At 33.2% G+C, this 22059-nt stretch overlaps 1 protein-coding gene across 1 annotated transcript in view; it reads right to left on the reverse strand.

Moving 5' to 3' along the window:
- SI (sucrase-isomaltase) overlaps nucleotides 1–22059 on the reverse strand; it is a 102059-nt gene that overhangs the window by 40508 nt on the left and 39492 nt on the right. Inside the window, exons 21-30 of the mRNA XM_030329639.1 lie at nucleotides 16008–16132; nucleotides 14148–14236; nucleotides 11176–11225; nucleotides 10263–10433; nucleotides 7872–8027; nucleotides 6214–6420; nucleotides 4152–4306; nucleotides 2326–2494; nucleotides 490–586; nucleotides 241–353 (exon numbers count right to left, since the gene is read on the reverse strand). Of these exons, the coding sequence (XP_030185499.1) occupies nucleotides 241–353; nucleotides 490–586; nucleotides 2326–2494; nucleotides 4152–4306; nucleotides 6214–6420; nucleotides 7872–8027; nucleotides 10263–10433; nucleotides 11176–11225; nucleotides 14148–14236; nucleotides 16008–16132 (1332 nt within the window). The remainder of the gene's footprint in view (nucleotides 1–240; nucleotides 354–489; nucleotides 587–2325; nucleotides 2495–4151; nucleotides 4307–6213; nucleotides 6421–7871; nucleotides 8028–10262; nucleotides 10434–11175; nucleotides 11226–14147; nucleotides 14237–16007; nucleotides 16133–22059) is intronic.

Genomic DNA, 22059 nt, shown 5'->3' on the forward strand with positions numbered 1-22059 from the left:
TTACAAAATGTACAATCATACTGGGGCGCCTGGGTGGCTCAGTTGGTTAAGCGTCCAACTTCGGCTCAGGTCATGATCTGACAGTTTGTGGGTTCAAATCCTGCACAGAGCTCTGTTCTGACAGCTCAGAGCCTGGAGCTTGCTTCAGATTTGGTGTCTCCCTCTCTCTCTGCCTCTCCCCACTCACACTCTGTCTCTCTCTCAAAAATAAATAAACATTAAAAAAATGTACAATCATACTTCATGGTATTGTTTTGTTGCAACTTCCGGAGTTGGACCCAAAAACATATAGAAATCCAAGATTCCTCCAATTATGCGGTAAGTTAGAGCAGGAGTTGGCTGAAAAGTAACATCTGAAAATCAAAAAATATAATTACACACACATATATATATATGTGTGGATATATATATATATATATATATAATATGTTAATTAGATTACTGGAGAATCACATAAAATGTAAGAAATTCAACAAATGATTGTTTTACCCATTCCATTGCTGTTAAGTAAGAGAACTCCATGAGCATAGCCTTCATCTTCCAGAGCCATGTAATATGGATGAAATCCATAGGAATTAAGTTTATACTAAAATAAGAAAAATAAACATAATATATAGTGCTTAAATAGCAATAGCATATGAATTTTGTCAAGGTAATATTTAAATTCATTATAAGATTGAGCCTATAAGAATTTAAAGGTTCCTTTTTGTACACAAAACTATACGTACTAAAATAAATACATCTCCTTTAGAAAATAATTGCTTTATTATTGAAACCTGTACTGCTTCAGAGCATGCAAATGAATATACAAATTTGTAACATGCACAAATACATTAATTGATATAAAAAAATTGGTATTGGTGTAGTTGGGTTTCTTTCCACAGATCATATGTCTTAATTTATTTATAAATTGGCACTTCTTTTTCAAAAATAAAATTTCTAAGAAATGATTACAAGATATCTAAGTTTACATAATATTATATGATAGTATTTTAAATGATAATATCTCGTTTATGTAATAGTGTATACAACATTTACTTTAATTTTTACCTAGGTCTTACCTGAGTAAAAAATCTATACTCAGGGTTATAAAATGACTTATCAAAACTCACAAAACTTTTAAGTTGATGATCCCTATTCAAACTGACATCTTTGACCCATATGTATCCCACTAATTAATTAGCATGTGAAAGTAAATTCATATATTGAGAATCAAGATTATATTAACTTATTAATGTCAATACTAATGTTGAATGGTTTTTAAAGAAATATATTTTATAAAACATATTCTTTCAAATCGATATAAATTAAAAACAGCCTTCATAACTTAGGCATGAACTATTATGATACAAATAAAAATTGTTTGAGCACCTAACAATAAAAGTAGTTGCAATAGTATACACATTTATAATCTCATATTGAATACATCCTTTAGATTCACATCATATGTGAAAAATAGAAATGAGCTAGTATTTTTATTAAAATTGTTTTTTATGATATGCTTAGAATAATTATAGTTAATATTAATTGTGCAATGCATGAAATATTCATGAAATGTATTCCATTAATAAGACAAAACGTAGTAAAAAGTGACATGAGCATAAAAAAGCATTTTCTAAAGATGTAACTAGCAGTATGGCCGCCTAACATACACAACTATAGCTGGGTATCATTAAGGAAAAAGTTACCATTAAATCAACATCCAAGCAGTAAAAAAAAAATAAATAAAAAAATTCTAGAAGAACCCTAGTCAGTTATTTCTAAAAGCTAGAGTAAAAGTAGACCTGGCAGGGGATTCTGAGTTTGAATATTCTTTCTATACAATTAAGAAGGTAAAGAATGGGGTCACAACCTCCCTTTTCACTGTAATCAATGATGGTATGTATCCAATCCTGTGCTTTCACCTGTACTTTATTGTGGCTTGTTTGTTTGTTTGTTTATTTTATTTTTTTTTTTTTTTTTTTTTTTTTTTTTTTTTTTTTTTTTTTTTTTTTTTTTTTTATATGAAGTTTATTGACAAATTGGTTTCCATACAACACCCAGTGCTCATCCCAAAAGGTGCCCTCCTCAATACCCATCACCCACCCGCCCCTCCCTCCCACCCCCCATCAACCCTCAGTTTGTTCTCAGTTTTTAACAGTCTCTTATGCTTTGGCTCTCTCCCACTCTAACGTCCTTTTTTTTTTTTTTTAAATCTCTATAGCAGGTCTAGAGATCTCCAGCCCCCTTGTTATTACTTTAATGCTGAGTCTAGGCCTACAGAGAAGTGGCTGTCCTAACCATGGTCTTAGTTGCTTCATGTAGTAGTCAAATACTGGTACCTACACCAGGGGGTTGGTCTCTTGTGAACATTCCCCAAGTATGCCAGTTCAGGTCTCTCTTAAATGCTCTGTGTTCCACTTCCCCAAAACCATATATATATTCTGATGGCAGGCGAGTAGATATTTGAATAAACTGGTTATTAAAAGCAAATCCAGGCAGGTGAGAATCCCAACTGAAAAGAAAACAATTCAAATCCAATAAATATATCGAAAGTAGTATCAAAAATAATAATGGTAACTCTTATGTGATATGAAAACAAATAATATTTTTCTCTATATGCCTTATTGTACTCAAATACTGTACTCAAATATGAAAATAATTATCGCAATACATTTATCTTTTGACTAGGTTAAAAAATATCTAACATAGGTTTCATTTTTTCAGCATTATTAATAAAATAAACTATATGAAAAATATGATTATACATTTATCTTTAGATATAAATTCTTTTAAAATAAAATTAATATAAAGTTATAAATAATATATAACCCAGAAGTAATATATGTCCTAGAAACTGAAAGTCCTCTGTAAATTTTTGCTACATATAGAATAAAATGAAATAAAAATCAAAATAAACTATAAGGCATGATGGGTATTTTAATTCCAAGCTCTCTGTAATTTCTCCAAAATACAAATACAAAATACAAATACGATACAAAATTTCATTTTGTATTTATAAAAATTATTGTTTAAAAAGAAATGTATCAAAGAGAATGTATCATCTTTCTAGTCATTTGTAAAAGCATACAGGTGGAAGAAAAGAGATAAAAGTTGGCAGGAAAAAGTAACATAAAAATTATAAAGAATTTGAGACATATTTAAATTTCTATATTAATGATTTTGGAAAAGTAGTTACTAAAAATAATGTTTCCTAAATAAAAATAAATAATGCCATTGTACAAGAATTTTTTTACAAAATGACTTCACTTATCCTTTGAAACAAAAATATTATCATATCAACAGAATTTTTAAAACAGTACAGACATACTTTTCTTCATTATCTGTATCCAGCCTGACAATTCCTGACAACATCTTCTAAAAAATGACAGGCAAGCTAAAATACATAAACTGTCTTTTAGTATACTATGGTTTGTCTACAAACCTCTTATTTTTACTAAAGTAAAATGTTTTTACATAAACTTGTTAATTCATATAATTATTCATTCATAAATAAGTTATTCATAAAATATAGAGAGATGTATGTATCATAATTTCTTTTCATCAATACCTGGCAGAGATAGTATTAACTCCATCAGATTCCAGAACTAATAAACCTCAATTTCAATTAATTTCTAATTAAATATTTACAAAACACATTTCCACCTAACTTATTTTACAACATTCATACTTTTCAAGAGGAGCCTTGGTTTTGGTTTTCAACCTGATTAGTTGAATGAGTGTGATAATAATTAAATCAATCATATGCAAAATGTAGATGAAATTTTCCAAATCTTAATGATAGTCCCACGAGTGTGATAATTATTTAGTTTTAAAATGTTAAAACAGGTGCCTGGGTGACTCAGTGGGTTATGCATCCAACTTTGACTTCAGCTCAGGTCATGATCTCATGGTTCACGAGTCTGAGCCCAGCATCAGGCTTCCTGCTGTCAGTGGGAGCCCGCTTCGGATCCTCTGTCTCCCTTTCTCTCTCTGCCCCTTCCCCAAATAAACATTAAAAAAAATGTTTTTTAATATTGAAACAGGCCAAGTTACTTAATAGAACTGAAACTATTTTTTAATGTGATGATACTCTAGCACAGTGAAAATAATCTTACCCCCTCCATTCTACAATCAAAATACTCCTCATGTCAAATAATTCAATCACTTACATAACTCTTCCTGTGCTTCTCCTTCGAATCTGGATGCCAAAAGGATTTTCCTTGATTTCAACATCATAAAGTCTATTTTCATAAGTACTTGTTGGCATGGCTGGAATGTTTAAAGGTACTGGAACTTCATATCTCTTATTTTGGGGATCATAAATCTATTGCAAAGAAATAATGAAAATAAATGTTTTGCTCATATTGCTGAAATACCATGCAAATAATCATTATATAACTTAAATAATTGCTGAAACAAGATATTAGAATTCTTATTTATATAAGTCTTAATTCTGCATCCATGGCCCATATATCTATACAGAAATCTACATACACACATATATATGAAATGGGATCAAATTATGAATTGCATTTTATCACTTTTTAATGTTTTATAATTCATTTTTCATACTATGAGAAATCTTCAAAAACAAATTTTTAGAGTTAAATATTTTCTTATATGGTTACACAAAATTATTTACCACTTCATGGTTAGACACAGAATTTGTTTCAATGTTTTTGGTCACATGTTTGATTGGACAATGAATGGTAATGGTAATTTGTTTACTCATGTCTTTATTTCCTCAGTAGATTTCTTAGAAGTTATAATGTTAGGTCAGACAGACTATACTAAAATTTGTAAGGTCTTTGATATCTGTTTTCCAGAATTAGTGTACTAATTAATATTCTAACCAAAATGTGTACTCTAATGTTATTTTATGTTAAAATAAAATCATTTATTTTTTATTTCATTCATTTATTTTTTTAAAGTTTGAAAGAAAAATAGAGAGCAAGCAGGGGTGGGGCAGAGAGAGAGGAAGACAGAATCCAAGCAGGCTCCATGCTGTCAGCGCAGAGCCCAATATGGGGTTTGAAATCACAAACCATGAGATCATGACCTGAGATGAAATCAAGAGTCAGAAACTTAACCAACTGAGCCACCCAGGTACTCCGAATTCATACTGTTTTAATTCTGCAAATTCTACATCATCTCCTCTTTTTTTGAGTTTTAACTGTTGCCATTATTATATGTTTATTTTTCCAGATGAACTTAAAGAAAATTTAAAAAATAGTCTTAATCAGGATTTTTTATTTTTTAATGTATTTATTTAATCTCTCAATACTTTTTACGTTTTTTTCTTATAAAGTCAATTTATTCCTATGATTTTTGATATATTCTTTGTGTTTTTTTTTTAATTGTTTTTCTCATTTGATTTTGCCATTGGGACTTGCCTTTATTTCAATTTCTAAATGGTGAATAACAGAATACACCAAAACATTTTTTGGAGATATTATTTTACATCTAGTCTTTTTGATTTTCTTGTCATTTTTAATAGTTTTCTTAATGGATTCCTTTGGAGCTTTTAAGCAAAAAATAATGAGAACAAACCGATAGTTGCCAGAGGGGAAGAGGTGGGGACATGGGCAAGTGGGTGAAGAGGAGTGGGAGATACAGGCTTCCAGTTACGGAATGAATACATCACAGGGATGAAAGGCGCAGCATGGGGAACATAGTCAATGGTACTGTAATAAAGTTCTATGGTGACAGATGGTAGCTATACTCATGGTGAACATAGCATAATGTATGCATTTGTCAAATCACTATCTTATACAACTCAAACAAATGTAACATTGTGTGTCAGCTGTACTTCAATTAAAAAAAAAACTGCTAAGTGTACCTGTTGAAAGACTTTTTTTAAAATGTCTTACTGTATTGGTCAGAAAATTCAGGTCACTGTTTAAAAATAATGGAAATAGTAAATATCCCGTTTTGTTTCTTTTTTTCTGTTTTATTTATCCCAATGGGACTATCGTCATAATCTGATTCTAAGTAACATATGTATTTAGCAAGAATTTGAAATTTTTAAATCACCACTACTTGTTTAATTATTCACAAATTTGCAAAAATAAGAAGCTGTATTGGAAAAGAAATTGTTTTTATAAAATCAAAACGTCTACAACTCAATTAATAGTCCTTAATATTACATTAAAAATGCAAGTATCTAATCTATTCAGAATATCTTGTCTTAAGAGATGAGTCTTGCATTGGGATAGTTTATATCAAACATACCTTAAATTGCAGCATATCATTTTTGTGATATTTCACTTCCACACGAAGTGTTGGGATGGGTTCAGAAGGTAGCTTTATTCGAGCACTTGCAGTATTCAGTTGGAGGTCAGCTGTTATACCCATTGATGAATATTGAGTTGTACTGACTAAATAAGGGTTGTGTTGTCTAGGAAAGTAACAGCTAGGTGCTTGGGATCTAAAGGTAGGCTAAAAACACAATGCAGGTTAATTGCCAGAAATCGTAAGCATTATAATATTAGACTCTTCAAAACAATAAGGTAGATATGTTTAATCACATGATGTATAATTTGTAAATTTTATTATTTAATGCTAAAATTAAATTGTAATCACAGCAGAAAATATCTATTATGCGACCCAAATAAATACTATATACTAAATGATAAATAGAATAATTTATATTTTGACTCTAAAGATAGACCCAGTAGAGGAAAAGGATCAAATGTCATAGCTTTCCAACAGAAAATAAAATGATTCTGTGATCTTTGCAAAAATTAAGTATATTACTCATAAATTTTTATTCCATGCTTGTTCTCAATCTTCATATTGACTATTGTCTTTTGTGTGTAAGATGGCTCTACAACAACCCTCAGAAAGGTCTGTTCTTAAAGGTTTTTTTCTTTTACTTATAATGAAACTGTATCATTCCATATTTCATGACTGGTCCTTGTACAGGTCAATTACATACTGACCAGTATTTGAATAGGGACTGTGGCCAAAGATCAAAGCTACTACTGTTATATAGGGGTGGAAGCTAGGACCTAAGAAAAACAATGGTAAATTGTGGCATGATGGGCTAGTTACCTTACAATAGTCCATTTTCCCATCTTTCTTATTAATTATATTATTATACATCTGGGAGAAGCAACATGCCCATCTGCATCCCTATCTCTTTTGAGGAAATTGTATATGACCCCCAAGACCCTCTTAAAAGAAAAGGGAATAAGCTGATGAAAATAAGATATCCTTAGCCCTCCCTCCTTTGGCCCTGGAATGCATACATGATGGCAGAAGACGTAATACAGTCTTGAGGATAAAAAAAATAAATGATAAATATGAGACATTGATGACCTTGGGAGGCCAGTATATTAGGACTGGGACTCTTTTTTTGTAAAAGACAAATAAATCATGTCTTGTTTAACCAAATCATCATTCTGTTGAATCGATGACCAAAACAACTGGCTAGAAATTACCCCTAGTGGAACTGCTACAACCAACCCAATAATTTGAGAAGTTTTAATAACTTGAGACAATGCTTTTGAAAGCCTGTCTCCTACTGACATAGTATCTTAGTCAATTAAGCTGGTCAGCCACAGCCAATACTTAAGAAGAGTTCAAGAAATAGAGTACTATTTTATTAAGTAAAATGGGCATACTTTATTAAGTAAAGCAAGGCACACTATCCAAAGTGCCTGGAAAGCAACTTACACATTCATTCAGTCTAGTATTTACTAAAGTATGTCTTTGGAGAATTAAGATTAAAATAAATTGCCTATAAGAAGTCCTAATTTCAAATTCCAAATGCCTCTCTAGATGAATTTAGTTCATATGCTGTAGAATTAAGATTATAATACATAGTGTTTACATTGAGATGTTTATGTAAAAGCCATGTTATGAATCATAATTAAAATTCTTAGTACCATTTCCCATAAACAGCCACGTTCTTCACACTTTTCTCTAGTTGCAATGTCTGCATCTGGATAACAAGTAAACCTTTCATTTTCTGAGAATTTTTGACTCCATTGAACGGTAAAGTTTCTTCCAAGGTTAAACTTGAGACTATAAATTAAGAGACTCTTTGAAGACAAAGAAACATTAAAGAATATTTGTGAGCACTGGACAATTTAAAAATACTTAACATTTATAAAATGTAGCAACCACAGCAATTCTTTAAATTAAATCATTCATATTTTTAATAGAATCCTTAAGGAAAAGAAAAGAAGGAGAAAACATGTCGTGCTATTGAAAAGGCTAGAAAACGTAAAATAGGAACTATGAGGTAGAATACTAATGAAAAGCATTATTGCTAAATGAATTCAATTCTCAATTCTGCCATTTAATGCTTATGAGTCTTGGGGAAAATTGTCTATCCTGTATTATCCTCAATTTCCTCCCTTTGTAAAATGGGGATGATGGACCCTACTAAAGGAATTGCTATACAAACTGAATGGTAAATGTAATTTAAAGCATCTAATACAATTCCTGGGGATTACTAGGTATGAAATAAATGTTAGTTTCTTCAAGAAAGAAAAAGGGTGGGAAAAGTTAACCACTTAGGTTGATATGGAGGCTCCCAGAGTCAGAGGAGGGAAATACTTATTTCTTCAATTCTGTCTCTAATTTGAGTAACTGCTTACGTATTTGATGGATGAGTTAGATGGGACATAAGACATGATGCAAAAAAGAAAAAAAAAAAGAATAATTACATACATACATATAATAATACATAATTGTTTCTATTGTTAGGATATTGCAAGTTATTTTTTTTATTGTCTGTATACCTTGAGAATAATATTGACAAAATTTATCCCAGACTTCCATCTGCATAGCTTACTTTATGATATCAACTTACCCTCATAACTCTACATGCATGAATGAAAACTCACATAAAGATCAATCTAAGTACAGCAGAATTAGAAAGGTGTATCTATTAAGTCCGTGCAAATCTTCCATAAGCATAAATATAGATATAAACTGAGATCGCAAAAAACAAATAAAATTATTTAAAAAAATTTTTTAAGTTTATTTATGTTTGAGAGACAGAGCATGAGCAGGGGAGGGCAGAGAGAGAGGGAGACACAGAATCAGAAGCAGGCTCCAGGATATGAGCTGTCAGCACAGAGTCCGATGGGGACTTGAACCCACAAACCGCGAGATCATGACCTGAGCCAAAGTCGGACGCTTAACCGATTGAGCCACTCAGGTGCCCCCAAATAAAATGAGTTTTGATAATCTTTGTTAGAGTAAAATTCTCAATAGGCTTGTATTATTTAATTTATATTAATTAATTTTTATGGTTTTAGGAATATATAAATTATAGTATATTTACTAAATAAAAATAATTAACAAGTACATATTTTTATGAAAATGGCCAAGTGAGAAACTCTGGGCCAGAGTAGGAAAAAATTACTCTAAGAAAATGTTCTTTATCCCAAATAATTTAGAATTTATGCTGATATTACCAATAATTTAAGATTTATATGAATGGTGGAAAAACAAATACCAATAAAATCACTTTGATGTTTTAAGTTATTATGGCCTACATTTTAAATGCAGTACTTGACTACCCAAAGCAACATTATGATTCAAATACTACATTTTACAGATGAGGAAGCTGTGATAAAAAGGGATTAATTTGATATGCTTAAATGCAAAGATTACAGGGCTAGAATTTTAGCCCCATCCTATGACTCCCTTTCTCTGTCTAGAATACATCTTAAGATGTACATCCAATGTGGGGCTCGAACTTACAACTCCAAAATCAAGAGTCACATGCTCCACTGACTGAGCCAGGCTAGTGTCCCTCTAGTATATATCTTAAGACAGACAAAAATTACAACTGCACCTAAAGGGGAGAGTGTAAACAAAAATCCGATGAAAAAGCTACAAGATATATCAAGGACAGTGAGGATTCATGAAAGAAGAAGCATAGAGAGTGATTTATTATAGATAAATCAATATCTTAAAGAGTATTAAATGCAAAGCTAAAACATTTAGAACCTTTACTGTATGCAACAGATTAGAAAGTTAGAGTTCAGGGTAGGAAAATGGCGTGAAAAAATATTATGAAGGTATATGTAAGTGATATCCAAGATACAGTGAAATAAAGAGAAGTAGAGCAAAGAGTCCCTTTAATGTTGATATCTAAATATAAATTAGAATGATCTAAAATGGAATATTGGTAGCAAAAGGGAAAGAGAGAAAGTAATGTTGTGAAGAAAAAAAAATCACAAAACCAAGAGACTGAATGGTTAAGTTATGTTAAAGGTGAGAATATGTAACAGCTCAAATTTTTTAAACATTTAATTTACCTGGTTGGAAGCTGTATAAGTAAAATTGTAGTGAGCTTTCATTGGCTGATTATCTTCCACCACTGTGACTTGTATAACAGGATCTATCAACCCAAGGATTTTAATAGTCTCAAATGCTAATGTGTTTCCTTCCTGGTATGATGAATGTGTGCATATCATATCTAATTTGTTCTGAAAATAAGTATATAATAGTGTAAATTAAGTAGAAGTTCACTGCATACAAACCTGAAATAACAATACAAGTATACAAGTGTGAAACAGAAAAAGAACCAATCTTCTATCCCTCCATTCCCTTCAGTTCTCCACATCCACGTAGCATATATAAATACACTCATTAATAACTCTTTTCATTTTTTGTACACATGCCATAAAATTTATTTTCAGACATAACCTAAATTAGCCATGATGCAATTAATATATGTCTCTTCTCATTCTAGGTGTAATGTTGATGAAGAATAACAGTTTTGGCCACAAAGAATGTAAGAAGAAAACCAACATCTAAAACAGAATTGCTATTAAATATTCAAATTTTAGCTTTGTACAAAGATTTTTCACCTTCACTCAAAATCCATGACAATTATTGCTGTGACTGGTATATTAAAACCTTTTCAAATATGTTGACATTATTTTTCTAGGTCATGTTGCTTAAACCAGACATAGAACTTTAAGATGTCTGAAGATTTCTTGTGCATCAATTTCATCATCACATTACATATAAATACTAAAATTTAAGGTAAAAATGTATTTATAGTTTAACAATTTAAATTTAAAAATTTAACAATGTATTTCATTTATTTCTATTGAAATTTGGAGGTAAATGTAAACATCTTTTCAAAAAAAGTTCCATGATAAAGGCCTAACCCAGACATTAACAAGATACATGTTTAGCTGTGTATCCAAGGAAAATACTTACATTAGAAACTGAAAATGTATATAAAATGTATCTGCCATTTTGTATGGTATCTGAAATGGGAAAAAATAAAGATATCAGATCAAAATGTAATTCTCTATTGTTAAATTCTCTATTTTTACAGTATAACAATTAAGAAATTTGAAAAAAATATGGTTTATTAATGAAGCAAATTAAACAGATTATCTTCTCATATTAAGGTTTTTGATCACCTCTATACACAATAATCTTGGTAGTTTATTATCACAGTAAGTTAATGTAATGAATACATATGTGCCTCATTTAATTTTTCAGAGATGCCTAAGATATTTATGGAAATTAAGAGAAAGAAAAATTTACACTAAAATGTACATAAAATAAATTCATTATTTTTAACGATACTTTATCTATTGCTAGTAAAATAAACCATGTAACATTCAGCTTATTTTGGAAGACGTGGCACACCATAATTTTATTCTGTATCTTAAATTTTTTTCTTTATTTGAGGAAATAAAGTGAATCTGGAGACATGTTAAAGACTGAACTAAACTTTAATGAGGAAAATGGAACAAGACAATGATTTTATTTAAAAAAAATTTTTTTTTGTTTCGTTTATTTTTGAGAGAGAGAGTGAGAGACAGTGAGAGAGAGCACAAGAAGGGGAAAGGCCGAGGATGGGGGTGGCGGACATAGGATCCAAAAAGGGCTCCATGCTGACAACAGTGAGCCTGATGTGGGGCTTGAAGTCACAAACCCTGAGATCATGACCTGAGCCAGAGTCGGATGCTCAACCAACTGAGCCACCCAGGCACCCCAAGACAATGATTTTCTATACTATCTATATATGTGATACAACTTTTTATTAATATTTTTATTTAACAGAGGAACTGAAGATTATGGCTAAAATAATTTGAAAGAAATAAAGTGAAAAAAGGTCAAAGGAATTCAAGAACATATAATATTTTTTCAATAACATTAATTTACCTAAAATTTATCATAGTTAATGAGATAAACATCATAAACTGAAGGTCATTTCACGGCTTTCATGTTTATTTATGAGTTGATTATTTAGAAAATTCTGATTTTAACTTTTCGAAGCACATACCTATATAGATACCATATTAGATGACCAAATCACACATCCATATTTAACCATCTTCTTATATGAAAGTAAATTATCAACATACATTTTCATGAGTAGAAAGAAATATATTTGGGTATATTTATATAATTTGAGAAAAAAAGAATAGCCTTAAAACCAAGCTCCACATCCTACCAATACAGATATGATCTCAACAACATTCTTTAATTGATGATCACAAATAATTTAGTTCAGCAGGAATCCAATCTCTTTTTTTTATATGTTTATTTATTTTTGAGACAGAGAGAGAGCACAAGCAGGGGAGGGGCAGAGAGAGAGGGAGACACAGAATCCGAAGCAGGCTCCAGGCTCTGAGCTGTCAGCACAGAGCCCGACGCGGGGCTTGAACTCACAGACTGTTAGATCATGACCTGAGCTGAAGTCAGACGCTTAACCAAATGAGTCACCCAGGTGCCCCAGGAATCCAATCTTAAGTAACTTTTACGTAGTAAATGTTTGGAACCTATTATCATGACAGAGCTCACCCTAGTGTGCTTAGACCCTAAGGTATTTGAAACCGAGCAAGAAGGCTGGTGTGCTGAAGTAGAATGAGAAATAGAATGAGAAATAAAGAGCAGTAGGGGATAACTGTGTGTGTGTGTGAGCTTGTGTGTGTGCACACATGTGCAAAGGTACAGATCACCGTCAGTGGTCTAGGTCTTGGTAAAGTCTATGGTTCCTAACTGAATCATCTTTTAAAAGATGATTTTAAAATCTACCTGCTGGATTGTAAATAAAATGTACATGGAGTTTGAGAAGAACTATGGACATAGACCAGTTAGGGAGGTATTACAGTAATTAAAATGAAAGACAGTAATGATAGTGGTGGAACTGATGAGAGAACTAGGTCAAGGGAGAACCAAGAGAGATTCCTAGGTTGTGAGAGAAAATGGTCAACTGAAGTTTTTTGGCATCTCGTAGAGATGAAATTACCATCAACTGACAGGTAAGACTGTAGGTGGAGCAGATATATTGCAGTAATCTATATGTTTATAGATAAGACTTAAAAATGAACATGAATTTTTTTAATAGATTCCATATTTTCAAATTATAAGAGAGCACAACAATGCATAGACTTTTTCTTGAAATTAGAGATATTTGGATGTTTCACACACATACAAAGACATATGGGATATTTAATACATCTGAGAAGTAATGGGCTAAAATAGGAGCTAAACTATAATTCTTTGTACACATATATATAAAACAAATACCTAAGAGCCTTCTATTAAAAGAAAAGATAATATGAAAGTTAACACATTTATTAGGGTAATTATAATTGACTAAACCGATATTTTTACTATGGTGTAATTATATATTAGCAAAAAATGGCTCATTGTTTATTCATTTGGATTACTGAATTTTCAAGTTTGGGGCTCCTGAAATAAAATTAAAGACAATAATTAAATTGTGAAACATTTATATGATAATATTCTTACCTTAAATAATTTAACATTAATTAACTAAACTTTTAAATGTTTGTTTTTTTACAGTAATAAAATTTTAGTTTTAACTATTACAACCATTTAAGAGAGTTGAAACTATGATACAATTTATATATCTGTGAATTTATTAACTACTTTAATTAAAATTAATAATCTAATAGAGAAAGATATCTACACTTGTCAAACAACTTGACAATGAACTAATAGACAAAACTAAATATTGTAATTTAATATTGACAATTTAAAGAACAATGTTAAATTTCAGAAAGTAACCTCATAGACTAAAATAGATAAAAAACAAGAATTAAAAATAAAGCTTGTGACATTTTTTAAATAGATGCGTATATCAATAAAGGCAAATGTTCCCTCATCAGAATGAACATTTAAAAGCATATCACATTGAGACTTACTTTTAGTTTCACCATCATCCCAGAAAAAGTCTCCTTTTGCTGTGTTATCTTCATCTAATGCAACTATAAGTCCTAGAGGGTTCTTTCGGCTGTTAAGTAAGTTTGGGAGATTTGTTATTCAAAGTAAATTTATAATAGTGAAATATCCTATAAATAAGTCCATTTCAACCTAATGGATTTGTAGGAGTACTGCATTCATGTGAGAACATTGATATCAATAAAATTTATGTCTATACTTATTAATAATTTGTCCACAAGAAAATAATTTATAAATAAAAATAAATATAATAAATATAATATGTAATTGTTTGGAGGCTATGTAGGACACAAGCAAAATTGAAACAGTATAATGATACTTCAATTCAAACAAGAAAAATTAAATATACTTTATGAATGCAGAATATATTTAACATGTATTTGCAACACCTCAATTAACTCTACCTTGCAATTTATCAGGGCTACATCTTATATACATAAAAATGAAAAGTACAATATAAAAAATTTAATGCAGAGCGCCTGGGTGGCTCAGTCGGTTGAGTGTCAGGCTTCAGCTCAGGTCATGATCTCATGGTTCGTGAGTTTGAGCCCAACGTCTGGCTCTGTGCTGACAGCTCAGAGCCTGGAGCCTGCTTCTGATTCTGTGTCTCCCTATCTCTCTGCTCCTCCCCTGTTCATGCTCTGTCTCTCTCTCAAAAATAAATAAACATTAAAAAATTAAAAAAAAATTAATGCTCAGTGGAATATCTAATAACCTTAAAAATCAAGCTAATTCTATCCTGAGACATAATAAATAAAATTTTTTCCTTAGTTATATATTACTGTAGGTTTTTAAACCTAAAATAGTACCCCTGAGGCTATGTAGTCCAGGCAACTGCTCTGTATACAACATATTCCATCCTGCATACACTCACCAAAGCGTATGCTTCTCTTGTTCAATACAGCTCTAGAATATAACTAATTTGTTGGAGAACACATTCAAGAAACAGTTACAGTCTGAAAATAATCAATTGTAGAATGCCAAAATAATTACATTACTAGCACACATTCATTCACTCATATATGTGTTCCTTCAACAAATATTTAGCGAAAATAGGGATCAGATTATGAGTCAGATGTTATTATTGGTTTGGGGACTAAAGCAGCGAAAAGTCAAGTCCCTGCCCTCATGGAGTTTACAGTCTAGGGGAGTGAACACACTACCTATACGACTCCAGATATTCTTAAGGTTATGAAGAAAACACAGGAGGATAAGGAATAGAGAGTGACTATCTCTTGGGATGTTGCAGAATGTGAGGAAATATGTGGATTCAATATAACACCTTATGTGCACTTTTGAGCCAGAATTTTCAAGTTTCTTCTTTTTTTCCTAAATATTTCTGTAATTTATTCTTAACGAACAACTTAGTTTCTGTCTTATTCTTTCCCTACACAGAATTTTCCACCTCATTTATCAATTTAAATGTAAAACATTTTAGCAGAAAGAAAAATGTGTGTCATTTACATATGGAAAATCTAAGTATGTAACTGAATTTTTAACAATTATATAATTTACTTTAAGTTCTCATATTTTTATTAAGATAAGGACTTAACTTTAATTATACATATTCTATAGAGAATGTCAGCACATTTTTGGCACAAGAAATAAATTTATAATCTAATTATGTTCATTCTTTAAGTCAAGCAATTTGTAATAATGTATATAATTTGCATTTTTTTAATAAATGATTATATTTAAGAATTCCCTCTCTACATAAATATTCTGGTGAAAAAAATGAAACATTAATCTTTGATTCTTAATAAAATAGAAACATTAAAACTTGAATTATATTTCAGATTTAAGTTAATGATTTGTCATTTTACCTTGCATTTGTAGTTACAGCAGGTTGTTGAATGGGGATAACATAACCTCCTCTAAGATGTAATCCTATTTTGTCTCCTGGAAGGTACATATTAACACGTTGTTTTTTCCATGGCCTTTTTGCACCCTAATATTTAGAAGTTAGGAAGTTTTTTTAGTATTTGTAAAAATTTTAATCCCATTTCACAATAATTTGAATTTACACATTGAAATAATTTTTACTGTGAGCAATTCAGGTCATTAAAATGAATATTAGGGGCGCCTGGGTTTCGCAGTCGGTTAAGCGTCCGACTTCAGCCAGGTCATGATCTTGCGGTCCGTGAGTTCGAGCCCCACATCAGGCTCTGGGCTGATGGCTCAGAGCCTGGAGCCTGTTTCCAATTCTGTGTCTCCCTCTCTTTCTGCCCCTCCCCCATTCATGCTCTGTCTCTCTCTGTCCCAAAAATAAATAAACGTTGAAAAAAAATAAATAAATAAAAATAAATGAGTATTAATATGCTGACTTTGAACTTTGAAAAAAAAAATTTTTCAGTTTACTGAAAAAAGCAGGATAAAAATAAATCTACTTTCCCCCCCAAAACAAAAACCCAACTTAGAGAAATCCATTTCCCCTCTATGATAATTAGTACTCTTTCTTAGCCCTATTTTTATTGTTTGTTCTTGTTTAAAAAGCTTTTAAAAATCATTGTTTCTATAAAAATAAAGAGTCTGCTTAGCAAAAGTAAGTGATCTACAAAATGATGCCTTTTAAAATAAATACTTCTTAAAGGTCTTAGTCAATTACAAAAATAGGTTGAATATGAATGCTACCATGTTGCCTTTTCAAAGTTGAAATGAAAATCTTTCCCGAACTTTTGAATGTACCATTATAAAAACAAATGTTTAGGATTAGCTCAGTACTCAATTCCTCTGGCATTAAAATAAATATATAAAATAGGAAAAGTATTAAAATGAATCCCCACTCCTTACTAAAATTACCCCTGACTTATTTCTGTAAACTAAAAATAAGTAAGACTCCAGGGGGAAGATGGCAGCATAGGAGGACGCTGGGCTCACCTCATCCTGCTGACCACTTAGATTCCACCCACACCTGCCTAAATAACCCAGAAAACCACCAGAAGACTAGCAGAATGGACTCTCCAGAGCCAAGAGTAGACAAGAGGCCCATGGAAGAGGGTAGGAAGGGCAGAGAGGCGGTGCGTGCTACACGGACTGGCGGGAGGGACTGGGTGGTGGAGGGGCACCCCGCCAGGCAAGGCAGAGTGTCCGAAGTCTGGCTTGCAAAAGCCGAGGGGTGGGACTCTGTGAGTTCTGACAGCCAGTGGGACTTAACATCTAGAATGTTAAAAGTCAACAGCTCTGCTCTCGGAGACTGGGGAGGGTGAGACGATGCAGGGAGGGAGAGTTGTTGAGCCCCGGAAGACAAAGCTCAGCTTGGCATGGGAACAAAGGTGCTGGCAAGTGCCATCTCCCCCTCCCATCCCCCAGCCAAAATTCCAAAGGGAACCAGTTCCCGGCACCAAACTTGCCTGCACTGTGCAAACACCCAACTCTGTGCTTTTGTGGATCCATCCCTCCAACGGGTCTGCCTCCCTCCTGGTGCTGCAAGGCCCCTCCCACAGAGGACCTCCCACGGCAATTCAAGCTAAGCCTGCCCCTCCCGCCCCTGTGCACCTTGCAGATCCACCCGGGCTAATATGCCAGATCCCATGCAAGCCTGGCAGTGTGCAAATAACCCAGACAGGGGCCATACCACTCCATGGTGAGTCCTGCCCTTGGGAGAGGGGAAGGTAAGGTACACACCAGTCTGACTGGAGCCCCAGCGGGGGGCTGGGGCAGACATCAGGTCTGACTGCGGCCCTGCCCACAATACAAGTTACCCTGGACAGCACAGGGGAAGTGCCCTGCAGTTCCATGCCATCCCAGGGACTACCCAAATGACAAAACAGAAGAATTCTCCTCAAAAGAAACTCCAGAAAGTAGCGACAGCTAACGAATTGATCAAAAACAATTTAAGCAATATAACAGAAAAAGAATTTAGAATAATAGTCATAAAATTAATTGTTGGGCTTGAAAAAACGCATAGAGGACAGCAGAGAATCTATTGCTACAGAGATCAAAGGACTAAGAAACAGTCATGAGGAGCTAAAAAATGCTATAAATGAGGTGCAAAATAAAACGGAGGTGGCCATAGCACGCATTGAAGAGGCAGAGGAGAGAATAGGTGAATTAGAAGATAAAATTATGGAAAAAAAGGAAGCTGAGAAAAAGAGAGATAAAAAAAATTCCAGGAGTATGAGGGAAGAATTAGAGAACTAAGTGATGCAATCAAATGGAATAATATCCATATCATAGGAATTCCAGAAGAAGAAGAGAGAGAAAGGGGCTGAAGGTGTACTTGAACAAATCATAGCTGAGAACTTCCCCGATCTGGGGAAGGAAAAAGGCACTGAAATCCAAGAGGCACAGAGAACTCCCTTCAGACGTAACATGAATTGATCTGCATGACATGTTGTAGTGAAACTGGCAAAATAAAGGATAAAGAAAAAATTCTGAAAGCAGCTAGAGATAAACATGCTATAACTTAGAGGGTAGACCCATAAGAGTAGTGGTAGACCTACCTACTGAAATTTGGCAGGCGAGAAAGGAATGGCAGGAAATCTTCAGTGCAATGAATAGAAAAAATAGACAGCCAAAAATTCTTTATCTAGCAAGTCTGTCATTCAGAACAGAAAGGGGGATAAAGGATTCCCCAAACAAAAACTGAAGGAATTCATCACCACTAAACCAGCCCTACAAGAGAATCCTAAGGGGGATTCTGCGAGTGAAATGTTGCAAGGACCACAAAGTACCAGAGACAGCACTACAAGCATGAAACCTACAGATATCACAATGACTCTAAACCCATATCTTTCTATAATAACACTGAATGTAAATGGACTAAATGCACCAACCAAAAGACACAGGGTATCAGAATGGATAAAAAAAACAAGACCCATCTATTTGCTGTCTACAAGAGACTCATTTTAGATCTGAGGACACCTTCAGATTGAAAGTGAGGGGATGGAGAACTATCTATCATGCTACTGGAAGTCAAAAGAAAGCTGGAGTAGCCATACTTATGTCAGACCAACTAGACTTTAAATTAAAGGCTGTAACAAGAGAAGAAGAAGGGCAGTATATAATAATTACAGGGTCTATCCATCAGGAAGAGCTAACAATTATAAATGTCTATGCACTGAATAGAGGAACCCCCAAATACATAAAATAATCACAAACATAAGCAACCATATTGATAAGAATGTGGCAATTGCAGGGGACTTTAATACCCCACTGACAACAATGGATAGATCATCTAGACACAGGATCAATAAAGAAACAAGGGCCCTGAATGATACATTGGATCAGATGGACTTGACATATATATTTAGAACTCTGCATCCCAAAGCAACAGAATATACTTTCTTCTCAAGTGCACATGGAACATTCTCTGAGATAGATCACATACTGGGTCACAAAACAGCCCTTCATAAGTACAAAAGAATTGAGATCATACCATGCACACTTTCAGACCACAATGCTATGAAACTTAAAGTCAACCACAGGAAAAAGTCTGGAAAACCTCCGAAAGCATGGAGGTTAAAGAACACCCTACTAAAGAATTAATGCATCAACCAGGAAATTAGAGAATAAATTAAAAAATATGTGGAAACAAATGAAAATGAAAATACAACAATCCAAATGCTTTGGGATGCAGCAAAGGCAGTCCTGAGAGGAAAATACATTGCAATCCAGGCTTATCTCAAGAAACAAGAAAAATCCCAAATACAAAATCTAACAGAACACCTAAAGGAAATAGAAGCAGAACAGCAAAAACACCCCAAACCCAGCAGAAGAAGAGAAATAATAAAGATCAGAGCAGAGATAAATAATATAGAATCTAAAAAAACTGTAGAGCAGATCAATGAAACCAAGAGTTGGTTTTTTGAAAAAATAAACAAAATTGATAAGCCTTTAGCCAGGCTTCTCAAAAGGAAAAGGGAGAGGACCCAAATAGATAAAATCATGAATTAAAATGGAGTTATTACAACTAATCCCTCAGAAATACACAATTATAAGGGAATACTATGAAAAACTATATGCCAACAAACTGGACAACCTGGAAGAAATGGACAAATTCCTAAGCACCCACACACTCCCAAAACTCAAATAGGAAGAAATAGAAAACTTGAACAGACCCACAACCAGCAAAGAAATTGAATCAGATATCAAAAATCTCCCAACAAATAAGAGTCCAGGACCAGATGGATTCCCTGGGGAATTCTACCAGACACTTAAAGCAGAGACAATACCCATCCTTCTCAAGCGGTTCCAAAAAATAGAAAGGGAAGGGAAACTTCCAGACTCATTGTATGAAGCCAGCATTACTCTGATTCCTAAACCAGACAGAGACCCAGCAAAAAAAAGAGAACTACAGGCCAATATCCATGATGAATACAGATGCAAAAATTCTCAAAAAGATACTAGCAAATTGAATTCAAGAGCATATAAAAAGAATTATTCACCATGATCACATGGGATTCATCCCTGTAGGGCTGGTTCAACATTTGCAAATCAATCAACGTGATACATCACATTAATAAAAGAAAAGAACTATATGATCCTGTCAATCGATGCAGAAAAAGCATTTGACAAATTCAGCATCCTTTCTTAATACAAACCCTCAAGAAGGTCGGGATAGAAGGAACATACTTAAACATCATAAAAGCCATTTATGAAAAGCCCACAGCTAATATCATCCTCAATGGGGAAAAACTGAGAGCTTTCCTCCTGAGATCAGGAACACAACAGGATGTCCACTCTCACCGCTGTTGTTTAACATACTGTTGGAAGTTCTAGCATCAGCAATCAGACAACAAAAGAAAATCAAAGGCATCGAAATTGGCAAAGATGAAGTCAAGCTTTCACTTTCTGCAGATGACATGATATTATACATGGAAAACCCGATAGACTCCACCAAAAGTCTTCTAGAACTGATACATGAATTCAGCAAAGTCGCAGGATACAAAATCAATGTACAGAAATCAGTTGAATTCTACACACTAATAATGAAGCAACAGAAAGACAAAGAAACTTATCCCATTCACAATTGCACCAAGAAGCATAAAATACCTAGGAATAAACCTAACCAAAGATGTAAAAGATCTGTATGCTGAAAACTATAGAAAGCTTATGAAGGAAATTGAAGAAGATACAAAGAAATGGAAAAACATTCCATGCTCACGGATTGGAAGAATAAATATTGTTAAAATGTCAATACTACCAAAAGCTATCTACACATTCAATGCAATCCCAATCAAAATTGCACCAGCATTCTTCTTGAAGCTAGAAAAAGCAATCCTAAAATTTGTATGGAACCACAAAAGACCCTGAATAGCCAAAGTAATTTTGAAGAAGACCAAAACAGGAGGCATCAAAATCCCAGACTTTAGGCTCTACCACAAAGCTGTAATCATCAAGATAGCATGGTATTGGCACAAAAACAGACACACGGACCAGTGGAATAGAATAGAGACTCCAGAATTGGACCCACAAAAGTATGGCCAACTAATATTTGACAAAGCCAGAAAGAATATCCAATAGAAAAAAGCCAGTCTCTTTAACAAATGGTGCTGGGAGACATGCAACATGCAAAAGAATGACACTAGACCACTTTCTTACACCATTCACAAAAATAAACTCAAAATGGATAAAGGACATGAATGTGAGACAGGAAACTGTCAAAACCCTAGAGGAGAAAGCAGGAAAAAAAAACTCTCTGACCTCAGCCACAGCAATTTCTTACTTGACCCATCTCCAAAGGCAAGGGAATTAAAAGCAAAGATGAACTATTGGGACTTCATGAAGATAAAAAGCTTCTGCACTGCAAAGGAAACAATCAACAAAACTAAAAGGCAACCGACGGAATGGGAAAAGATATTTGTAAATGACATATCAGACAAAGGGCTAGTATCCAAAATCTGTAAAGAACTCACCAAACTCCACACACGAAAA

Source organism: Lynx canadensis, chromosome C2 (assembly GCF_007474595.2).
Source record: "Lynx canadensis isolate LIC74 chromosome C2, mLynCan4.pri.v2, whole genome shotgun sequence".
NCBI classification, from domain to species: domain Eukaryota; kingdom Metazoa; phylum Chordata; class Mammalia; order Carnivora; family Felidae; genus Lynx; species Lynx canadensis.